This window comes from Nesoenas mayeri, assembly GCF_963082525.1.
Source record: "Nesoenas mayeri genome assembly, chromosome: 14".
NCBI classification, from domain to species: Eukaryota; Metazoa; Chordata; class Aves; order Columbiformes; family Columbidae; genus Nesoenas; species Nesoenas mayeri.
The window spans coordinates 17,478,958-17,496,863 of NC_137556.1; the positions used below are offsets into that span (position 1 = coordinate 17,478,958).

Here is a 17,906-nt window from a genome sequence, read left to right on the forward strand (position 1 = left end):
ATAGCATCTCTATGGGTGTTTATAATGCTGCTGTAGATAGGAAGGGTCTGCTAAAGACGGAGATGGAAAATGAAGCTGTGGCATGTCACACAGATTAATGTGGGAATGGCTCTGTAGGGTCTGATCATGCTAATGTGAATGGTGACCCTGAGCAGTGGGAAGAACTTGTGTGTGGGAACAGCCAGTCCTTGGGAAGACCATGGGCTGTATCATAAGATGACAGGAATGGGAGATGAACTGCTTGTCTTGAGAACAAAAGTTCCAGAGTGGGGAATGGAGTATGCCTAAAAGAAGGCATTTAGGCAGGATAGGCACAGGGTCTTCTTGCCCAAGATCCACTACCAGACTCTGTGGATCTGGTGTTGAAGGTCTTTCTGATCATGAGATAGTATTTGCTGTTCAAATGCCCACAATGTTCTTAGAGGCTATGAATATCTCCTAGCAGAGACAGTCGTTTGTGCTGCTGCCTGCTGTAGGAACTGTGTTTGTAAGAGGGGGTGAGATGCAGACTGCTGAATAGTGTCTGATGATCATTTCCACTCATGTTTTGAGGAAGGTATTGTGAGAGCATATCTGTCCAATCTGCTGTCCTTGTGCAGTGGTGGGCATGTATAGCAGCTTCCACAGCTGTTGATGTTGCCTTGACGGATTATCCCTCCTCCTCAGAAGGGATTTTTAAGGAGACATATGGTGGTGTTTGTGACCTCTGTACACTTGACTTCCCCTACTTGTGCACTTGCACAGGTAACCTCGGTAGAGATGGCACGTTGTCATCTAATGCCTAACACTTTCCCAATGTGGATCATGCTGCTAGTCTTCTCTGAACCTCTCCTTGGTCACTTTCTGTTCTTAGTCTTCCTAAGGAGGGGAAGAAGTTCTCTCCATGTTCAAGGTGATGGGATTGCACTGGGGTGAATTTCAATAGAGTGCGATGGGATCCTTTCATTTTCTTCTCTCCTCTTACCAAAACTGGCCACCTTTTGTATTTTCTTCCGTCACATTGGCAATGTGTTGGTAATACTGGATGAGATGCAGACTGCAGAATTTTGGCAGCTCTCAGGTGGCAGAATTTTGTGTGTTTGGACATCAGTCTGAGGGGTGGCTTTTCCACTGTACCAAGCTGAGGTTCATGTTGAGAGAGTGTCATTTGCTTGCAGGTGTCCCTCCTGCTTCCCCTGTGATAGAAGTGTGGAAGGGAGCACAGAGCACTCTAATAATTATTTCAAAGCTTTTGCAGAATATGAGTACCTGCTCATGTTCCTTTCCTGCTGCTTCCACGCACAGAGTGAATGTGTGACAGCATGCATGGGTGGAGCAGGGACCCTGATGGTTTTCTCAGATTGCATGTGTTGGGCCTCCAGGGAATGTTCTCCGTGAAAATGCTGTGTTGTTTCCTTCATGGCTTTCTTTTCGGTTGTGTGATACATGGCCCATGCTGAAGAGGAGAGCTATTCCTTGAGGACTAATGCCCCTGATTGCTAAGGTTCTTGCTCTGTTGTTCTGGCAGTACATACCTGCATGGAAGGAAAAGCAATAGCTTGACATTCCATGTGAGGGTGGAAAATGATGCAGGCAGAACAGCTCTTCATCAAGGTATAGAAGTGCTGGGGGGCTGGGACTGCCCCATGCCTTTTCAACTTTCCTGGAGGATTATTGTGCTGGACTGTGATGAGTTTGAGTCCAAGAATGAAAAACTGCCCTGTGTTGTTTGAACTCTTGGGAACCTGTTTGCACAAAAGCCCAAGTACCTGGGGCTTTGGTTTTTGAGAGGCTGGTGGATTCTGTGTGATGAACATTTTCAGTGCTGTTTTGGGAAAGGTGTTGTGCACAGGTAGTGCTTCAACTTGCTGTACTTGTGTCATGGTTGGCATCTAGAGAAGCTTCTGCAGGCGTTGATGTTGCCATGATGGTTCCTTCATCCTTTAAAGGTAGGATTTGTAAGGACAAGTAAGGAGGAGTGCACTCAACTTCCCTTACTAACACACTTGTGCAGGTGCTTCTGGAGAGACGGTGTGTCCATTTGTCAGTAGTAACTCATTCTGATATGCACAGGCATATGCCAAACCCTGCAGAGCAGCCCAGCTCTGGTTTTCTATGGCACACATTTTCCCACACAGTTGGAATTGTGAGTGCACTTGCACTTCATTATTTGGTGTGGTTCTTGTAAATAATAAATCCATGTGGTCTGGTATCAGACCTCTCAGAGCTCAAATCACAGAACCTTTAAAAACTTTAATGTGCTGAAATTGATGAGAAGGCACAAAGTATTTAGGACAAAGTTCAGGCATCTTGGATGAGTCTGTCAGACCATGAGTGTTTTTTCATCCATCCATATGTTCTTTGTGCTGATCACAAGGGAAGATGAGAATGTGCAAAGGCCTGGGCCATGGTCAGAGTGGAGTTTGGAGCTGGGGCATGTTCCTGTGGTGGAGCAAGGTCTGAGTATTATGGCAGTGATGCTCCGAGTGGCAACAAGAAGGGTCTGGTCATGTGTCACTGTGAGTGGGGAAGAGTGTTGCTCAAAGGAAATGGAGATTCTGGGTAGAAGACAGTCTTTCTCACTGGGAAGGCACTGAATAGTGTCTGCTTAGCTGGAGATCTCATTTCCCATGGCATGTCATAGAGGATGCTGGTAGAAAACACTGAGAAGAGGCCTGATGCAGAGCTTCTTGCTTGGGGTCCTCTCAGGACCTCCAGAAGTTCTGCACATCCTTGCACCCTTTTGTCCTCTGTGGTATTCCTGTGTGATGTGAAGACATCTGCCACAGGCTCTATTCATAATTTGCTCCTTAATCTGGTATGTTATTGGTGAAACAGAAGGTTTTTGAAATGTGGGTCACTTTGAGTTCTCTAAAGCCCTCCTTGGTCAGTGGTCTTGACCCTCATATTTCCTGCGGGGCAGGGGAAGAAGTGCTCTCCACAATGAAGATGGTGGCAAGCCTTTTGTTTCAATACAGTGGAACGGGGTTCTTTAGTTTTCTTTTCTTGGCAAAAATTCCCACCCTTTTGTTTTTTCCCTCACATTGGCAATGTCTTCATAACAGTGTATGAGTTGTGGATGGCATAATTTTCACAGCCATCTGCTTGCAGAGCTTTGAGCCATTTGACATTAGTGTGGGGGATGGCTTTTTGACTCTCCTGAGATGAGGTTGACACCGAGAGAATATCCTTGGCATTCAGGTCTCCCTTCTCCTTCCCCTGTGGCAGAAGTGCAGGAAGGAGCACTGCGCACTGTCCAGTGATCCTGAGACATTTGCAGAACATGAGTAATTTTTTTCCATTGAGGTTCCTCAAAATTGTTAAGGGAAAAGGTCCATTACAAACAATTCTTCTGTCCCGAAAATGTTTCTTATTCTGAAAAAGTAACCAGTGATGCTACAGGTAAGTCGATGATATTTAAAAAAGGTGTATCTGAGAGACAGGTGTATTTCTGTTCCCATTCAGTTCTGTTATCTTCATGATGGATCGACAGAATGTTGCCTGAATTGTGATGCCTGTAGGTTTGGAGCAGCAAAGCACCACTGCTTGCTCTTCTTCTTTTCCTGCTGCTTCCAGGCACAGCATGAGCTGGTGGCAGCAAGCACGGATGGTGAAGGGACCCCAGTGTGTTTGTGGAGTACATGTCTTGTGTGTTGAGGGGATGTTCATAGTGAAAATGTGGTGTTTCCTTGATGCCGAGGTTCTTGCTGTGTTTATGCAATGCATGTTTGCCTTAAAAGGAAGGGAAGAACTTGGCTTTTCATTGTGCATGTGGAAAATGAGTCCAGAAGTACAGCCATCCATCGAGACACATGAACGGTGCTTGGGAGCTGTGTTTGCCCTGTGCTTTTCCATCCTTCATGGAGTGTTGTTCTGCTGAATTGTGATGGGTTTGATTTCTTGAATGAGAGACTCCCCTGCATTACTTGGACTAATTGAAGACTTTTTGCACAGATGTCCAAGTACCTGGGTCTTGGGCTTGTGTTTCTGAGGCTGGTGGATCCTGTTCTGATGTAGCAGAGCTGTCCTCTGCCACATAATTGACTTGCTCTGTTATTTGCTGGGTCCTCGGGTGGATGGAGGTGGTCTTCCTCCAGTAGGCAAGGTGGAGGGGCAGTCTGTCTGTCTTGATTGGACTGGATGAATGGAAGAAGGTTGTCGCCCAGCTGGAGGCATGGGAGGAGTAAGAGAATGGGAATGAGAGCTCTTGCTGAAGGGCGTATTCATGTTTTATGGTAAGTATGGTATTAGTCATGTGGAAAATCCTTTGGTAAATGCAGGAGAGAAGAAACAAGCATATAAGCAGAAGAGAAAGAGAAGGATATGGAATGCCAGACCAGGAAAGAAAAAGGAAGAAAAGGAACAGAAGGAGGAAAGAGGAAATATAAAAGGAAGGGAGAACCAAAGCGAAAAAAAGACGGAAAGGAGGAGAAAGGAAGCAGGAAAGGAAGGAATCTATGTAAGGAAAAATGAAGCAAGAAATGAGAAAGGGTAATCAAAGAAAGAAAGAACCAATAAACGAATGAAGAAGCGAATGATACAGGCGATTACCAGCATGCACGGACAATATCTCTCCATGCTGAATAGATTTGAGGACCTCGGCACCCTTGGTACGCAGGGACATTGTGCAAGGCTTCATGAGGCGTGTTGACGAAGAGTAACGAGGGCATGTCTGTTCTTCCCAGCGAGAGTGATGTAGTCATATATAAAACATGTTGGTAAAGGAGAAAAGAGGCAAAAAAGGAAGAAAAGAAAGGGAGAGGAGGATAGGGAAGAGAGGAGAAAGCAGAGAAGGCAGGAGGGAAAGAAAAATACACGAGATGATCAGAACGCAGCGACCTTACCTCTAGATGCCGAAGGAAGCTGGTCACTGACAGCCTCCGCCTCGGTTAGAGTACCATCATCCGGAGCTAATGTCCCGTAATTAACGCTGATGGGTCGTTCTTTAATGGTCTCCGCCCCGGCGCGGGAGGCGACTGATGATCTGCGGCGGGGGTAAAGAGTAAAGGAGGGAAACGGACAACGAAAAAGAAGGAAAATAAGAAAGAGGAGGCTCAGAAGAATGAAGACAGAAAAGGAAGAAAGAGGAAAAAGGAAGAGAACAAAGAGCGAACAGAAGAAAAAGTCATAAGAAAAGGAAAACGAGAGAAACGAAAAAAGAGGTAAGCGTAGGTGGGAGAGTGTGCGGCGGCGGCGGCTAACACACGGTGTCGCTGCAGGCTCAGAAACGGCGGCCGAGCGGCTCGGCGGCTCCGCCCCGGTGCGGCAGAGAGCCCGGCTGTGAGTGCGGGGGGGCGGCGCGGGGCGGGCGGGAGAGCCGGTGCGTCCGGGCGGCGGCGGGGAGCCGTGCGGGGCCCGGGCAGTGGCGGCGGCAGCAGCAGCGATGTGCGTGTGGTGGTGGCCCGTGGTGCGGGTGCTGGTGGTGCAGGCGGCCTGGGCGCTGGTCGGCGGGCAGGTGCGGTACTCGGTGCCGGAGGAAGCCAAGGCCGGGACGGTGGTGGGGCGTCTGGCGCAGGACCTGGGCCTGGAGGCGGGCGAGGCGGAGGCGCGGCGGCTGCGGCTGGTGTCGCAGGGCCGGCGGGCGAGCGTGGAGGTGAGCGGGGCGAGCGGGGCGCTGGTGGTGAGCTCGCGGCTGGACCGGGAGGAGCTGTGCGGGAAGAGCGCGCCGTGCGCCCTGCGCCTGGAGGTGCTGGTGGAGCGGCCGCTGCGCGTGTTTCATGTGGAGCTGGAGGTCACGGACATCAACGACAACGCCCCGCTCTTCCCCGCGGCCCAGAAAAACCTCAGCATCGCGGAATTCACGACGCTGCCGGGGTCTCGGTTTCCTCTGGAGGGCGCATCGGATGCAGATGTCGGAGCCAACGCGCAGCTCTTCTATACACTTAGCCCCAGCGAACATTTCAAAGTAGAGGAAGAAAACACTAACTCACGTAGTAAATCCCTCTTTCTTGTGCTCACGAAAGCGCTGGACCGTGAGATGCTGCCTGTGCACCGGTTGGTGCTGACGGCGAGTGACGGGGGCCGGCCGTCTCTGACAGGCACGATGGAGCTGGTGATCTCCGTACTGGATGCGAACGACAACGCGCCCCAGTTCAACCAGACCGTGTACAACGTGCTCTTACCCGAAGATGCCTTAAAGGGGAAATTGGTGATCCAGGTAAACGCAACAGATCTGGACGAAGGAGCAAATGGAGAAATTACTTATGAAATCGTTACTGTTGTACCTTCTTCTGCCTCAGATATATTCAGCATTGATCCAAAAAGCGGGGAGATCAGACTAACGGGCGCTCTGGATTTTGAAACGGTCGCTTTCTACGACCTACAACTTAAGGCGACAGATAAGGGGACGCTCCCGCTGTCTGGTCACTGCAAGGTGTTGGTGGAGGTGCTGGACGTGAACGACAACGCGCCGGAGGTGTGGGTGACGTCGCTGTCGGTGCCGGTGCCGGAGGACGCGTCGGTGGGGACGGTGGTGGCGCTGCTGAGCGTGTCGGACCGGGACTCGGGGCCGAACGGCCGTGTGCGCTGCGCGGTGTGGCCGGCGGCGCCGTTCGGGCTGGAGTCGACGTTCGCGGGGTCGTACTCGCTGGTGCTGCGGGAGGCGCTGGACCGGGAGCGGGTGTCGGAGTACGAGGTGGAGGTGCGGGCGGAGGACGGCGGGTCGCCGTCGCTGCGCGGGCGTCGCGGGCTGCGGGTGCCGGTGTCGGACGTGAACGACAACGCGCCGGCGTTCGCGCAGGCGGTGTACACGGTGCTGGCGCGGGAGAACAACGCGGCGGGCGCGGAGCTGGCGCGTCTGTGGGCGCGGGACCCGGACGAGGCGGCCAACGGGCGCGTGCGGTACTCGGTGTGGGAGGGCGGCGTGGGCGGTGTCGCGTCGGCGGGCGGGGGGTGGCGTCCGGCGTCGAGCTACGTGTCGGTGGACGCGGAGAGCGGGCGTCTGTGGGCGCTGCAGCCGTTGGACTACGAGGAGGTGCAGGTGCTGCAGTTCGAGGTGCGGGCGGTGGACGCGGGGGAGCCGCCGCTGTGCGGCAACGCCACGGTGCAGCTGTTCGTGGTGGACGAGAACGACAACGCGCCGGCGCTGCTGGCGTCTGGAAGCGGCGGGCCGGGGCCCGGGGTGGTGAGCGAGGCGGCGTCGGGGCCGGACTCGGGGCCTCTGTGGGCGTGGGCGGCGTGGGCGGCGCCGGCGGGGCAGGTGGTGGCGAAGATCCGCGCGGTGGACGCGGACTCGGGCTACAACGCATGGCTACGCTACGAGCTGTGGGAGCCGCGGGGGAAGGGCCCGTTCCGCGTGGGGCTGTACAGCGGCGAGGTGAGCACGGCGCGGGCGCTGGAGGAGGCGGACGGCCCGCGGCACAGGCTGGTGATCGTGGTGCGGGACCACGGGGAGCCGGCGCGCTCGGCCACGGCCACGCTGAGCGTGTCGCTCGTGGAGAGCGCCGAGGCGGCGCTGGCGGCCGCGGGCTCGTCGTCGTCATCCGGGGCGGGGGCGGGGCTGCGTGCGGGGGCGGGCGCGGAGGGCGGTGCGGCAGCGACAGGAGCGGCGGCGACGACGAATGTGTGGCTGGTGGTGGCCATCTGCGCGGTGTCGAGCCTGTTCCTGCTGGCAGTGGTGCTGTACGGGGCGTCGCGCTGGGCGCCGCGAGCGGGCGTGCTGTCGGGGCCCGGGCCGGCGACGCTGGTGTGCGCCAGCGAAGTGGGGAGCTGGTCGTACTCGCAGCGCCAGAGCCGGAGCCTGTGCGTGGCGGACGGTGCGGGCAAGAGCGACCTGATGGTTTTCAGCCCCAACTTCCCGCCGCCGCCCGGCCCCGCGGCGAAGGAGACGCAGCCGGAGCCGCCCGCTCTCCTAGACACGGTCAGTGGCCTTCCCTGCCTCGCCTGTCGCCCCTTCCTTGACTCCCTGTTTCCTTTCTAGCCTTTCTCGACTCTATCGTTCTTCTTCCCTCCGTGTCCCTTCTCTCTCTCTCCCTGGGCAAGCGGTGATGGGAGCCGGCGTGAACCCCATTGCCTGTGGGTGGTGGGTGGTTGGCAGGTGCTTAAAGATGTGAACGGGATCCTTGTTTAAGGTAGCTGGAAATCCTTGGGAAGATCATAGGCCATGTCATACGATGAGAAGAGGAGATAATCTGCTTGTCTTAAGAACACAAATTCCTGCGTGGTGAATGGAGGAAAGCATGAGGCAAGTTTCGTACAAGGTCTTCTTGCCCAAGATCCATTACCAGACTCTATGTGTTGAAGGTTTTTCTGATCATGAGATAGTGTGTGCTATTGAAATGCTCTCAATCTTCTTTGAAGTTATGAATATCTCCCACCAGAGACAGTCCCTTGTGTTGCTGCCTGCTTGCCATAGCCAATGTGTTACTAAGAGGGGTGAGATGCAGAGAGATGATTACTGTCTGATGGACCTTTTCCATCTAGTTTTGGGAGAGGCATTGTGGGAGGATAGTGCTTCAGTCTGCTGTCCTTGCACAATGGTGGGCATGTACAGGAGATTCCACAGGCATTTATCTTGCCATGATGGTTTCTTCCTCCTCCTCAGGCAGGACTTCTAAGGGGATATGAGGAGGTTGGTGTGATCCTTGTGCTCCTGACTTCCCCTACTTGTGCACTTGTACAGTTGTCCTCAGTAGAAATTCTGTGTCCTGTTACACATAGCTTGTTCTGATGTGTGCGTGTACGTGCCAAGCCCTGCAGAGCAGCTTGGCTCTGGTTCTCTGTAGTACAAATTTCCCCACCCAGTTGATACTGTGTATGCACTTGCACCTTGACAATTGGTGTGTTCTTTTTAAATAATAAAATCTGTGCAGACTGGGATTTGAGCTGTCACAACTCTACTCACAGAATCTGTAAGAACAACTCTAACATGCAGTGCTATGATGTTTCCATCTGAGACTGTTGAGAAGACACAAACTATTCTCAGGGTGAAGCTCAGGCACCTGGGAAGAGTCTGCCAGACAGTGAATATCTTTGCATCCATCTATATGTTCTTTGTGCTGATCATGAGGGAAGGTAAGGATGACCAGAGGCCTAGGTCATGCTCAGAGTGGAGATTGGGGTTGGGACATGTTCTTGTGGTAGAGCAAGGTGTGGGTATTGTGGCAGTGATGCTCTGAGTGACACCATGTAAGGCCTGGGCATGTGTCACTGTGAATGGGGAAGAGTGGGGAAGAGTGACAGTGAGTGGGGAAGGGTGTTGCCTGCGGGAAATGGAGATGCTGAGTAGAACACAGTCTGCATCACTGCAGAAGTACTGGATAATTTCTGCTTAGATGGAAATATTTCCCATGGCATCAGTTAGAGGGTGCTAGTAGAGGACCTTGAGAACATTCCCAGCACACGATGCTGCTTTCCCACGCACCACTCAGACTTCCACAAGTTCTGCAAATCCTCACACCCTTTTATCTTCCACAGTATTCCTCTGTGATGTGAATTCATCTGCCATAGGCTCCTTTCATAATTTTCTCCTGAACATGGTATGCTGTTGGTCAAACAGAAGTTTTTTTTAATGCGAATCACTTTGACTTCTCTAAACTTGGTCACATCTCTTCTCATCTCCCCTGCTAGGCAAGGGAAGAAGTGCTCTCCACATCTAAGATGTTGGCAAACCTTGCACTTCGATATGCATGGAATGGGTTCTTTCAGCTTTCTCCTCTCAGCAAAATCTCCCACCCTTATGGTTTTTCTTGTCTCACATTTGCATTGTGTTTGGAATAGTGTGTGAGATGCCGACGTCAGAATTTTCACAGCTGTCTGGTTGCAGAGTTTTGGACCAACTGGCATCAGTGTGGGGAGTGGCTTTTCTGCTCTTCTGAATTGAGGTTGATGTTGAGAGAATATCCTTAGCCTTCAGGTCTCCCTTCTGCTTCCCCTGTGATAGAAGTGCATAAGGGAGCACTGTGCACTGTCCAGTAATTTTGAGGCTTTTGCAGGGTGTTTGAGTTCTTTCTGTTGAGGTTCTACATAAATGTTAAGCGAAAATGTCCCTTAGAAGCAATTCTTCTGTCCTGAAAATGTTTCTTTTTCTGAAGATGCTACAGGTAAGACTATGATATTTAAGGAAGGTATGTTTGAGAGAGATGTGTTTTACTCTTATTCAGTCATGGAATCATTATTTTTTATCATTGCAATGTTACCTGGATGGTAATACCTGTAGGTTTGGAGCAGCAAAGCACCACTGCCTGCTCTCGTTCCCTTCCTGTTGCTTCCAGGCACAGTGTGAGCTGGTGGCAGGAATTATGGGTAGAGGAGGGACCCCAGTGAGTTTTCAGAGTGGATGTGTTGGGTGTCAAGGGGTTGTTCTCAGTGAAAACGTGTTACCTTGGTGGTGTTTGGCTGTGTGACAGGTGGCTCATGCTGAGGAAGGAGAGATATTCCGTGAGGACTACTGCTCCTGGATACTGAGGCTCTTGGTGTGTTGTTCCTGCATTGCATGCCTGCATGAAAGGGAAAGCAAGAGCTTGATTTTAGCATTCAGGTGGAAAATGAGACCAGAAGAACAACTCTTCTTCGAGGTACATGAAGAGAGCTTGGGAGCTATGGTTGCCCTGTGCATTTTCAGCCTTTATGGAGCATTGTTGTGCTGGGTTGTGATGGGTTGGAGTTGGTAAATGAAAGAGTCCTCTGCATTGTTTGGACTCATTGGAGCCTGTTTGTAGAGATGTCCAAATACCTGCGTCTTGGTCTTGTGTTTCCGAGCGTGATGCGTTCTGTTGCGATGTGGCAGAGCTGTTCTTTGCCAGTGGATTGCCTAGCTATGTTATGTGCTGGGTCGTCGAGTGTACTGGAGGCAGAAGAGTGTGGTTTTACTTCGGAGGAGAGGTGGGGCGAAGTGAATGTGCAGTCTGTGTCCTGCATAAACTGGAAGGTTACTCCTTTCCGGAGGCATGGAAGGTGGAATGGAAGGGGAATGAGAATTCTTGCCATTTCCATGCTTCATGGCCAGTGTGATGTAGTCGTGTGGAAAATATTTTTGTCAACGTGAACAACAAAATAAGAGATAAGAACAGAAGCAGAAGCAAACGGGACATGAGAATATTGCAGGCTGGACCCAGAATGAAAATGCAAGAGAAAGAATAGAAGGAGGAAAGAGGGAAGGAAGAGAAAAAAGAAAAGAGGTCAAAAGGGAAAGAGAGGAAAATGAAGAAGGAGAGGAAAGGAGAGGAAAGGAGAGGAAAGGAGAGGAAAGGAGAGGAAAGGAGAGGAAAGGAGAGGAAAAGAGAGGAAAGGAGAGGAAAGGAAAGGAAGAAGGGAAAGGAAAGGAAGAAGGGAAAGGAAAGGATCTATGCCAGGAAAATGGAAGGATGGGAGAAAGAAAGGAGAAGGAAGGGATGATAGAGGAGATTAGCAGCATGCACCGATGTTACCTCTGCATGGTTAATGGAGTTGAGGACGTTGACATGCTCGGCACTAAGTGACAGCGTGTAAGGCTTGATGAAAAGTCGTGAGGAAGAGGAAAGACCTCTTGCCTGAGGGCATCTCCGTGTTCCATGTCGAGTGTGATAAAGACATGCAAGAAACATGCTGGTAAAGGGGAGAAGTGAAGAGATAAGAGAAGGAGTAAGGGGACAGCGAAGAGAAGGAAGGAGGGAATGATAGAAATACATGCAAACACGTACGAAGCAAGCAATAGAGAGAAAGAAGATAAAGAAAAGAAGAAACGATAAATTAAATACTAGCATGTAGCTATGCTTTTACTGTATATGAAAAGGTGAGGGAGAGAAAGAAGGAAAGAAAGAAGAAGGAAAAAGAAATAATAAAACAAGGAAGGACGACATAAGGCAAGAAACTAACTAAGGAAGGAAGATGACAACGATGATTTAAAAAAAGGAAGAACCTGTAAAGAAGATTATTAGAACGCACCAAGTTTATCTCTAGGTGCCGAACGGAGCTGGTTCCTAACTCCCTCGGTTATGGTACCGCTTTGTGCGCTGATGTCCAAGAATAAGTTCTGATGCCTCCGTCTTTTGACGGTCTCTGCTACGGCGGCAACGGGCATGGGTGAGCTGCGAGATGTGGTAAGGGTGAAGACAAGGATGGAAGAAGGAAAAGGGAGTATAGACTAGGTAACGGTATGGAAAGAAGGAGAAGAAGAAAGGAGAAAAAACGGATGAAAGAAAGAAGGAAGAGAAGAAGGAAAAAGAGTAGAAAAATAATATTTAAAAGTAGTAAAGAGAAAGCAAGGAAAAGAAGATGAAAGGAAAAGAACCTATGCGAACAAGCAGTGAGCAAACAAGGAAGAAAGAAATGAAAGTGGGAAGAAATAAGAAAAAGAGGAGACGGGAAGGGAGAGCGAGAGACGAGCTGAGCAGCGAGGGTGCGATGGTGGGAGCGTGTGCGGCGGCGGAGCAGCACACGGTGTCGCTGCAGGCTCAGAAACGGCGGCCGAGCGTCTCGGCGGCTCCGCCCCGGTGCGGCGGAGAGCCCGGCTGTGAGCGCGGGGGGGCGGCGCGGGGCGGGCAGGAGAGCCGGTGCGTCCGGGCGGCGGCGGGGAGCCGTGCGGGACCCGGGCGCGCGGCGGCGGCGGCGGCAGCAGCGATGGGCGTGTGGTGGTGGCCCGTGGTGCGTGTGCTGGTGGTGCAGGCGGCCTGGGCGCTGGTCGGCGGGCAGGTGCGGTACTCGGTGCCGGAGGAAGCCAAGGCCGGGACGGTGGTGGGGCGTCTGGCGCAGGACCTGGGCCTGGAGGCGGGCGAGGCGGAGGCGCGGCGGCTGCGGCTGGTGTCGCAGGGCCGGCGGGCGAGCGTGGAGGTGAGCGGGGCGAGCGGGGCGCTGGTGGTGAGCTCGCGGCTGGACCGGGAGGAGCTGTGCGGGAAGAGTGCGCCGTGCGCCCTGCGCCTGGAGGTGCTGGTGGAGCGGCCGCTGCGCGTGTTTCATGTGGAGCTGGAGGTCACGGACATCAACGACAACGCCCCGCTCTTCCCCGCAGCCCGGAAAAACCTCAGCATCGCGGAATTAACCACGGTGCCGGGTTCTCAATTCCCTCTGGAGGGTGCGTCGGATGCAGATATCGGAGTTAATGCGCAGCTCTCTTATACACTCAGTCCTACTGAGCATTTCGGTTTGGATTTACAGAGGGCTGAAGAATACCGAGAATCCCTGTTTCTGGTGCTCACGAAAGCACTGGACCGCGAGTCGCTGCCTGTGCACCATTTGGTGCTGACGGCGAGTGACGGGGGCCGGCCGTCTCTGACGGGCACAATGGAGCTGGTGATCTCGGTGCTGGACGCGAACGACAACGCGCCCCAGTTCAACCAGACCGTGTATAAAGTGCAGTTGCCGGAGAACGCTGCAGAGGGGACGCTCGTGATGCGAGTGAACGCCACGGATCCAGACGTGGGAATCAATGGCGAAATTACGTTCACAGCGAGCAATATTTTTCCTCCAAAAGGAAGAAACCTTTTCATTTTAAATCCGAAGAGTGGGGAGATCCATCTCACGGGCGCTCTGGACTTCGAAGACGTACGTTCATATGAGATACAAATCGAAGCGACAGATAGAGGGACGCCCCCTTTGTCGGGTCACTGCAAGGTGGTGGTGGAAGTGCTGGACGTGAACGACAACGCTCCGGAGGTGTGGGTGACGTCGCTGTCGGTGCCGGTGCCGGAGGACGCGTCGGTGGGGACGGTGGTGGCGCTGCTGAGCGTGTCGGACCGGGACTCGGGGGCGAACGGTCGTGTGCGCTGCGCGGTGTGGCCGGCGGCGCCGTTCGGGCTGGAGTCGACGTTCGCGGGGTCGTACTCGCTGGTGCTGCGGGAGGCGCTGGACCGCGAGCGGGTGTCGGAGTATGAGGTGGAGGTGCGGGCGGAGGACGGCGGGTCGCCGTCGCTGCACGGGCGTCGCGGGCTGCGGGTGCCAGTGTCGGACGTGAACGACAACGCGCCGGCGTTCGCGCAGGCCGTGTACACGGTGCTGGCGCGGGAGAACAACGCGGCGGGCGCGGAGCTGGCGCTTCTGTGGGCGCGGGACCCGGACGAGGCGGCCAACGGGCGCGTGCGGTACTCGGTGTGGGAGGGCGGCGTGGGCAGGGTCGCGTCGGCGGGCGGGGGGTGGCGTCCGGCGTCGAGCTACGTGTCGGTGGACGCGGAGAGCGGGCGTCTGCGGGCGCTGCAGCCTTTGGACTACGAGGAGGTGCAGGTGCTGCAGTTCGAGGTGCGGGCAGTGGACGCGGGGGAGCCGCCGCTGTGCGGCAACGCCACGGTGCAGCTGTTCGTGGTGGACGAGAACGACAACGCGCCGGCGCTGCTGCCGGCTGGAAGCGGCGGGCCGGGGCCCGGGACGGCTGGCGAAACGGGGGCGCTGTGGGCGTGGGCGGCGTGGGCGGCGCCGGCGGGGCAGGTGGTGGCGAAGATCCGCGCGGTGGACGCGGACTCGGGCTACAACGCGTGGCTGCGCTACGAGCTGTGGGAGCCGCGGGGGAAGGGCCCGTTCCGCGTGGGGCTGTACAGCGGCGAGGTGAGCACGGCGCGGGCGCTGGAGGAGGCGGACGGCCCGCGGCACAGGCTGGTGATCGTGGTGCGGGACCACGGGGAGCCGGCGCGCTCGACCACGGCCACGCTCAGCGTGTCGCTGGTGGAGGGCACCGAGGCGGCGCTGGCGGCCGCGGGCTCGTCGTCGTCATTTGGGGCGGGGCTGCGTCCGGCGGAGGGCGGCGCGACCGCGACAGGAGCGGCGGCGACGACGAACGTATGGCTGGTGGTGGCCATCTGCGCGGTGTCGAGCCTGTTCCTGCTGGCGGTGGTGCTGTACGGGGCGTCGCGGTGGGCGCCGCGGGCGGGCGTGCTGTCGGGGCCCGGGCCGGCGACGCTGGTGTGCGCCAGCGAAGTGGGGAGCTGGTCGTACTCGCAGCGCCAGAGCCGGAGCCTGTGCGTGGCGGACGGCGCGGGCAAGAGCGATCTGATGGTTTTCAGCCCCAACTTCCCGCCGCCGCCCGGCCCCGCGGCGAAGGAGACGCAGCCGGAGCCGCCCGCTCTCCTGGACACGGTCAGTGGCCCTCCCTGCTTCGCCTCTCACCTCTTCCCCGACGCCGGATTCCGCTTCTTTCTCCTTCTCTCGCCTCTCGCCATTCTCCCCTCTGTGTCCCTTCTCTCCCGTTCTATGGTGATGGGAGCCAGGCTGAGCCCCCGGGTCCTCGGTCTGTAGGTACTTGGCAGGTGCTTAAGAATTGTCACGGGACGGTTTCATCTGCCCTGGCATCCTTGCCGGGATCCTTGGGCTCTTGCTGTGGGGGCGAAGTAAAGAAAGGTATTGTTGCACCCAGCAGCAGTTGTGAATCTTGGTTACATATTGCTGTTCTGAGGTGAGAGGTGCCACGCCATGGGCTTTCAAGGGGCTCTTGCTTGCTGGTGTGTGGCATTTCTAGCCGAGCTTGCTGAAGGAGTGCAAGTCACACAGGCTGTGGTGATAACAGTCCCCTAGACTGCATTTACAGCTTTATTACTGTTGGTGACTAGGTAGGCAAGAAGGACTTTTACTGATTTCTTTTTGCCACTGTGTTATTACATATGTAGAAGCAAAAAGTGCTCAAGTAGAGGAATGGAAGCCAAGGTAGGAGATAGAAAATGGCATTTCCTTTTACTTTGTTGTTGTTGTTGTTGTTTTTCCTCCCCTCTTCCCCACTCTGCTTGTGAACTTGTGTTGCTGGCTGGATAGTTGGTGTGATGGATGCTGGCCTTTTTTGATGCTTTTTGAATATTTGCACAGCAGCGATACTTCTATAAATTCCTGGGATTTCTCATTTCAGCAATAGAAAAAAAAAAAAACAAACCTCAACCAAATTCTCCTATGCAGTAGATATCATTGGTGTAATCATCAGCATTTCAGTTATTCTCTCACATTATGAATTCAAAGCTCATTGCCATTGGAGCTGTCCTGGTACCACCTTTAGAAAGAGTATCCGTTCCAGGTCTAAAACATTTCCATCTGAGATAGCTGAAGCGTATTCCAAATATCAAGTGTCATCTGTAGAGCATCTGCCAGACTCTGTGTACATGATAGCGTCTTTATGTTTTTTTCTGATTCTTTCATTGATGGGAATGGTCTACAAAGCCAGAGTGAGCTGGGAAATCAATCTGTGGCATGTCACAGATGTTAATGTGGCAGTGACACTGAGTAGGGCCTGGTCATGTCTTGATGTGAATGGTCACCTAGAGCAGTGGGAAGAACTTGTGTGTGGGAACAGCCAGTCCTTGGGAAGACCATGGGCTGTATCATAAGATGACAAGAATGAGAGATGAACTGCTTGTCTTGAGAACACAAGTTCCAGAGTGGTGAATGGAGGGTGCTTAGAGGAAGTCATGAGGCAGGATAGGCACAGGGTCTTCTTGCCCAAGATCCACTACCAGATTCTATGGATCTGCTGTTGCAAGTTCTTCTGATCATGAAATAGTATGTGCTACTGAAATGCACACAATCTTCTTTGAAGTCATTAATACCTCCCATCAGAGACAGTTGCTTGTGCTGCTGGCCAGACGTAGGCCATGTATTGTAAGAGGGGTGAGGTGCAGCCTGCTGAATAGTGTCTGATGGACCTTTCCCATCTAGTTTGTGGGAAAGTAGTGCTTCAATCTGCAGTCCTTGTGCAACGGTGATCATGTACTGGAGGTTCCACAGCTATTTGTCTTGCCTTGATGGTTCCTTTCTCCTCAAGCAGGATTTTTAAGGGGATATGAGGAGGTGGGTGTGATCTTTGTGCTCTTGACTTCCCCTACTTGTGCACTTGTACAGTTGTCTTCAGTAGAAATGCTGTGTCCTGTTACACATGTTCTGATACGTGCATATACGTGCCAAGCCCTGCAGAGCAGCCCAGCTCTGGTTCTGTGTGGTATAAATTTTCCCACCCAGCTGATACTGTGAATGCACTTGTGCCTTGACGTTTGGTGTGTTCTTTTTAAATAATGAAATCAGCAGTCTGGGATTTGAGCTGTCATAACTCTAATCACAGAATCTCTAAGAACTGTAACATACAGCACTACGATGTTTCCATCTAAGATTGCTGAGAAGCTACAAAATATTTAGGGTGAAGTTCAGGCACCTGGGAAGAGTCTGCCAGACAGTGAATACCTTTGCATCCATTCATATGTTCTTCGTGCTGATCACGAGGAAAGGTGAGGATGTGCAAAGACCTGGGCCATGCTAAGGTTGGGGTTTAGTGCTGGGACATGTTCTTGTTGTAGAACAAGGTCTGGGTATTGTGGCAGTGATGCTTCAAGTGGCAACAACTAGGGTCTGGGCATGTGTCACTTGGAGAGTGACAGTGAGTAGCAAAGAGTGTTGTCTGAGTGAAATGGAGATGCTGGGTAGAATACAGTCTGTGTCACTGCAGAAACACTGGATAATGTCTGCTTAGCTGGAGATACTTTCCATGGTGTAGGATACAGGATGCCAGTAGAAAAGCTTTAGAAGAGGCCTGATGCAGCGCTGCTTGCTTGGGATTGTCTCAGGATCTCCAGAATTTCTGCACATCTGACCTCTAGAAGTTCCGGACATCATTACACCCTTTTGTCCTCTGTGGTAATCCCATGTGATGTGAAGACATCTGCCAGAGGCTCCTTTAATAATTTTCTCTTGAAGATGGTATGCTGTTGGTCAAACAGAAGGTTTTTGAAATGCGGATCACTTTGACTTCTCTAAAGCCCTTCTTGGTCACGTCTCTTCTCATCTCCCCTGCTAGGCAAGGGAAGAAGTGCTCTCCACATTTAAGAGGTTGGCAAACCTTGCGTTTCAATATGCATGGAATGGGTTCTTTCAGTTTTCTTCTCTCAGCAAAATCTCCCACCCTTATAGTTTTTCTTGTCTCACATTTGCATTGTGTTTGGAACAGTGGGTGAGATGCAGATGTCAGAATTTTCACAGCTCTCTGGTTGCAGAGTTTTGGACCAACTAGCATCAGTGTGGGGGGTGCCTTTTCCACTCTTCTGAATTGAGGTTGA

General features: G+C 53.2%; 2 protein-coding genes across 2 annotated transcripts; both read left to right on the top strand.

The window, feature by feature from the left end:
- Positions 1-5,186: 5,186 nt before the first annotated feature.
- LOC308045833 (protocadherin alpha-6-like) lies at positions 5,187-7,897 on the top strand (the record flags this gene model as incomplete). Its single annotated transcript, XM_080353342.1, has 1 exon — positions 5,187-7,897. The coding sequence occupies exon 1, from the start codon at positions 5,363-5,365 to the stop codon at positions 7,895-7,897; it is 2,535 nt and encodes an 844-aa protein (XP_080209468.1). The 5' UTR covers positions 5,187-5,362.
- Positions 7,898-12,300: 4,403 nt separating this feature from the next.
- Positions 12,301-15,117, top strand: LOC308045834 (protocadherin alpha-2-like; the record flags this gene model as incomplete). Its single annotated transcript, XM_080353343.1, has 1 exon — positions 12,301-15,117. The coding sequence occupies one exon, from the start codon at positions 12,301-12,303 to the stop codon at positions 15,115-15,117; it is 2,817 nt and encodes a 938-aa protein (XP_080209469.1).
- Between the last annotated feature and the right edge of the window lie 2,789 nt (positions 15,118-17,906).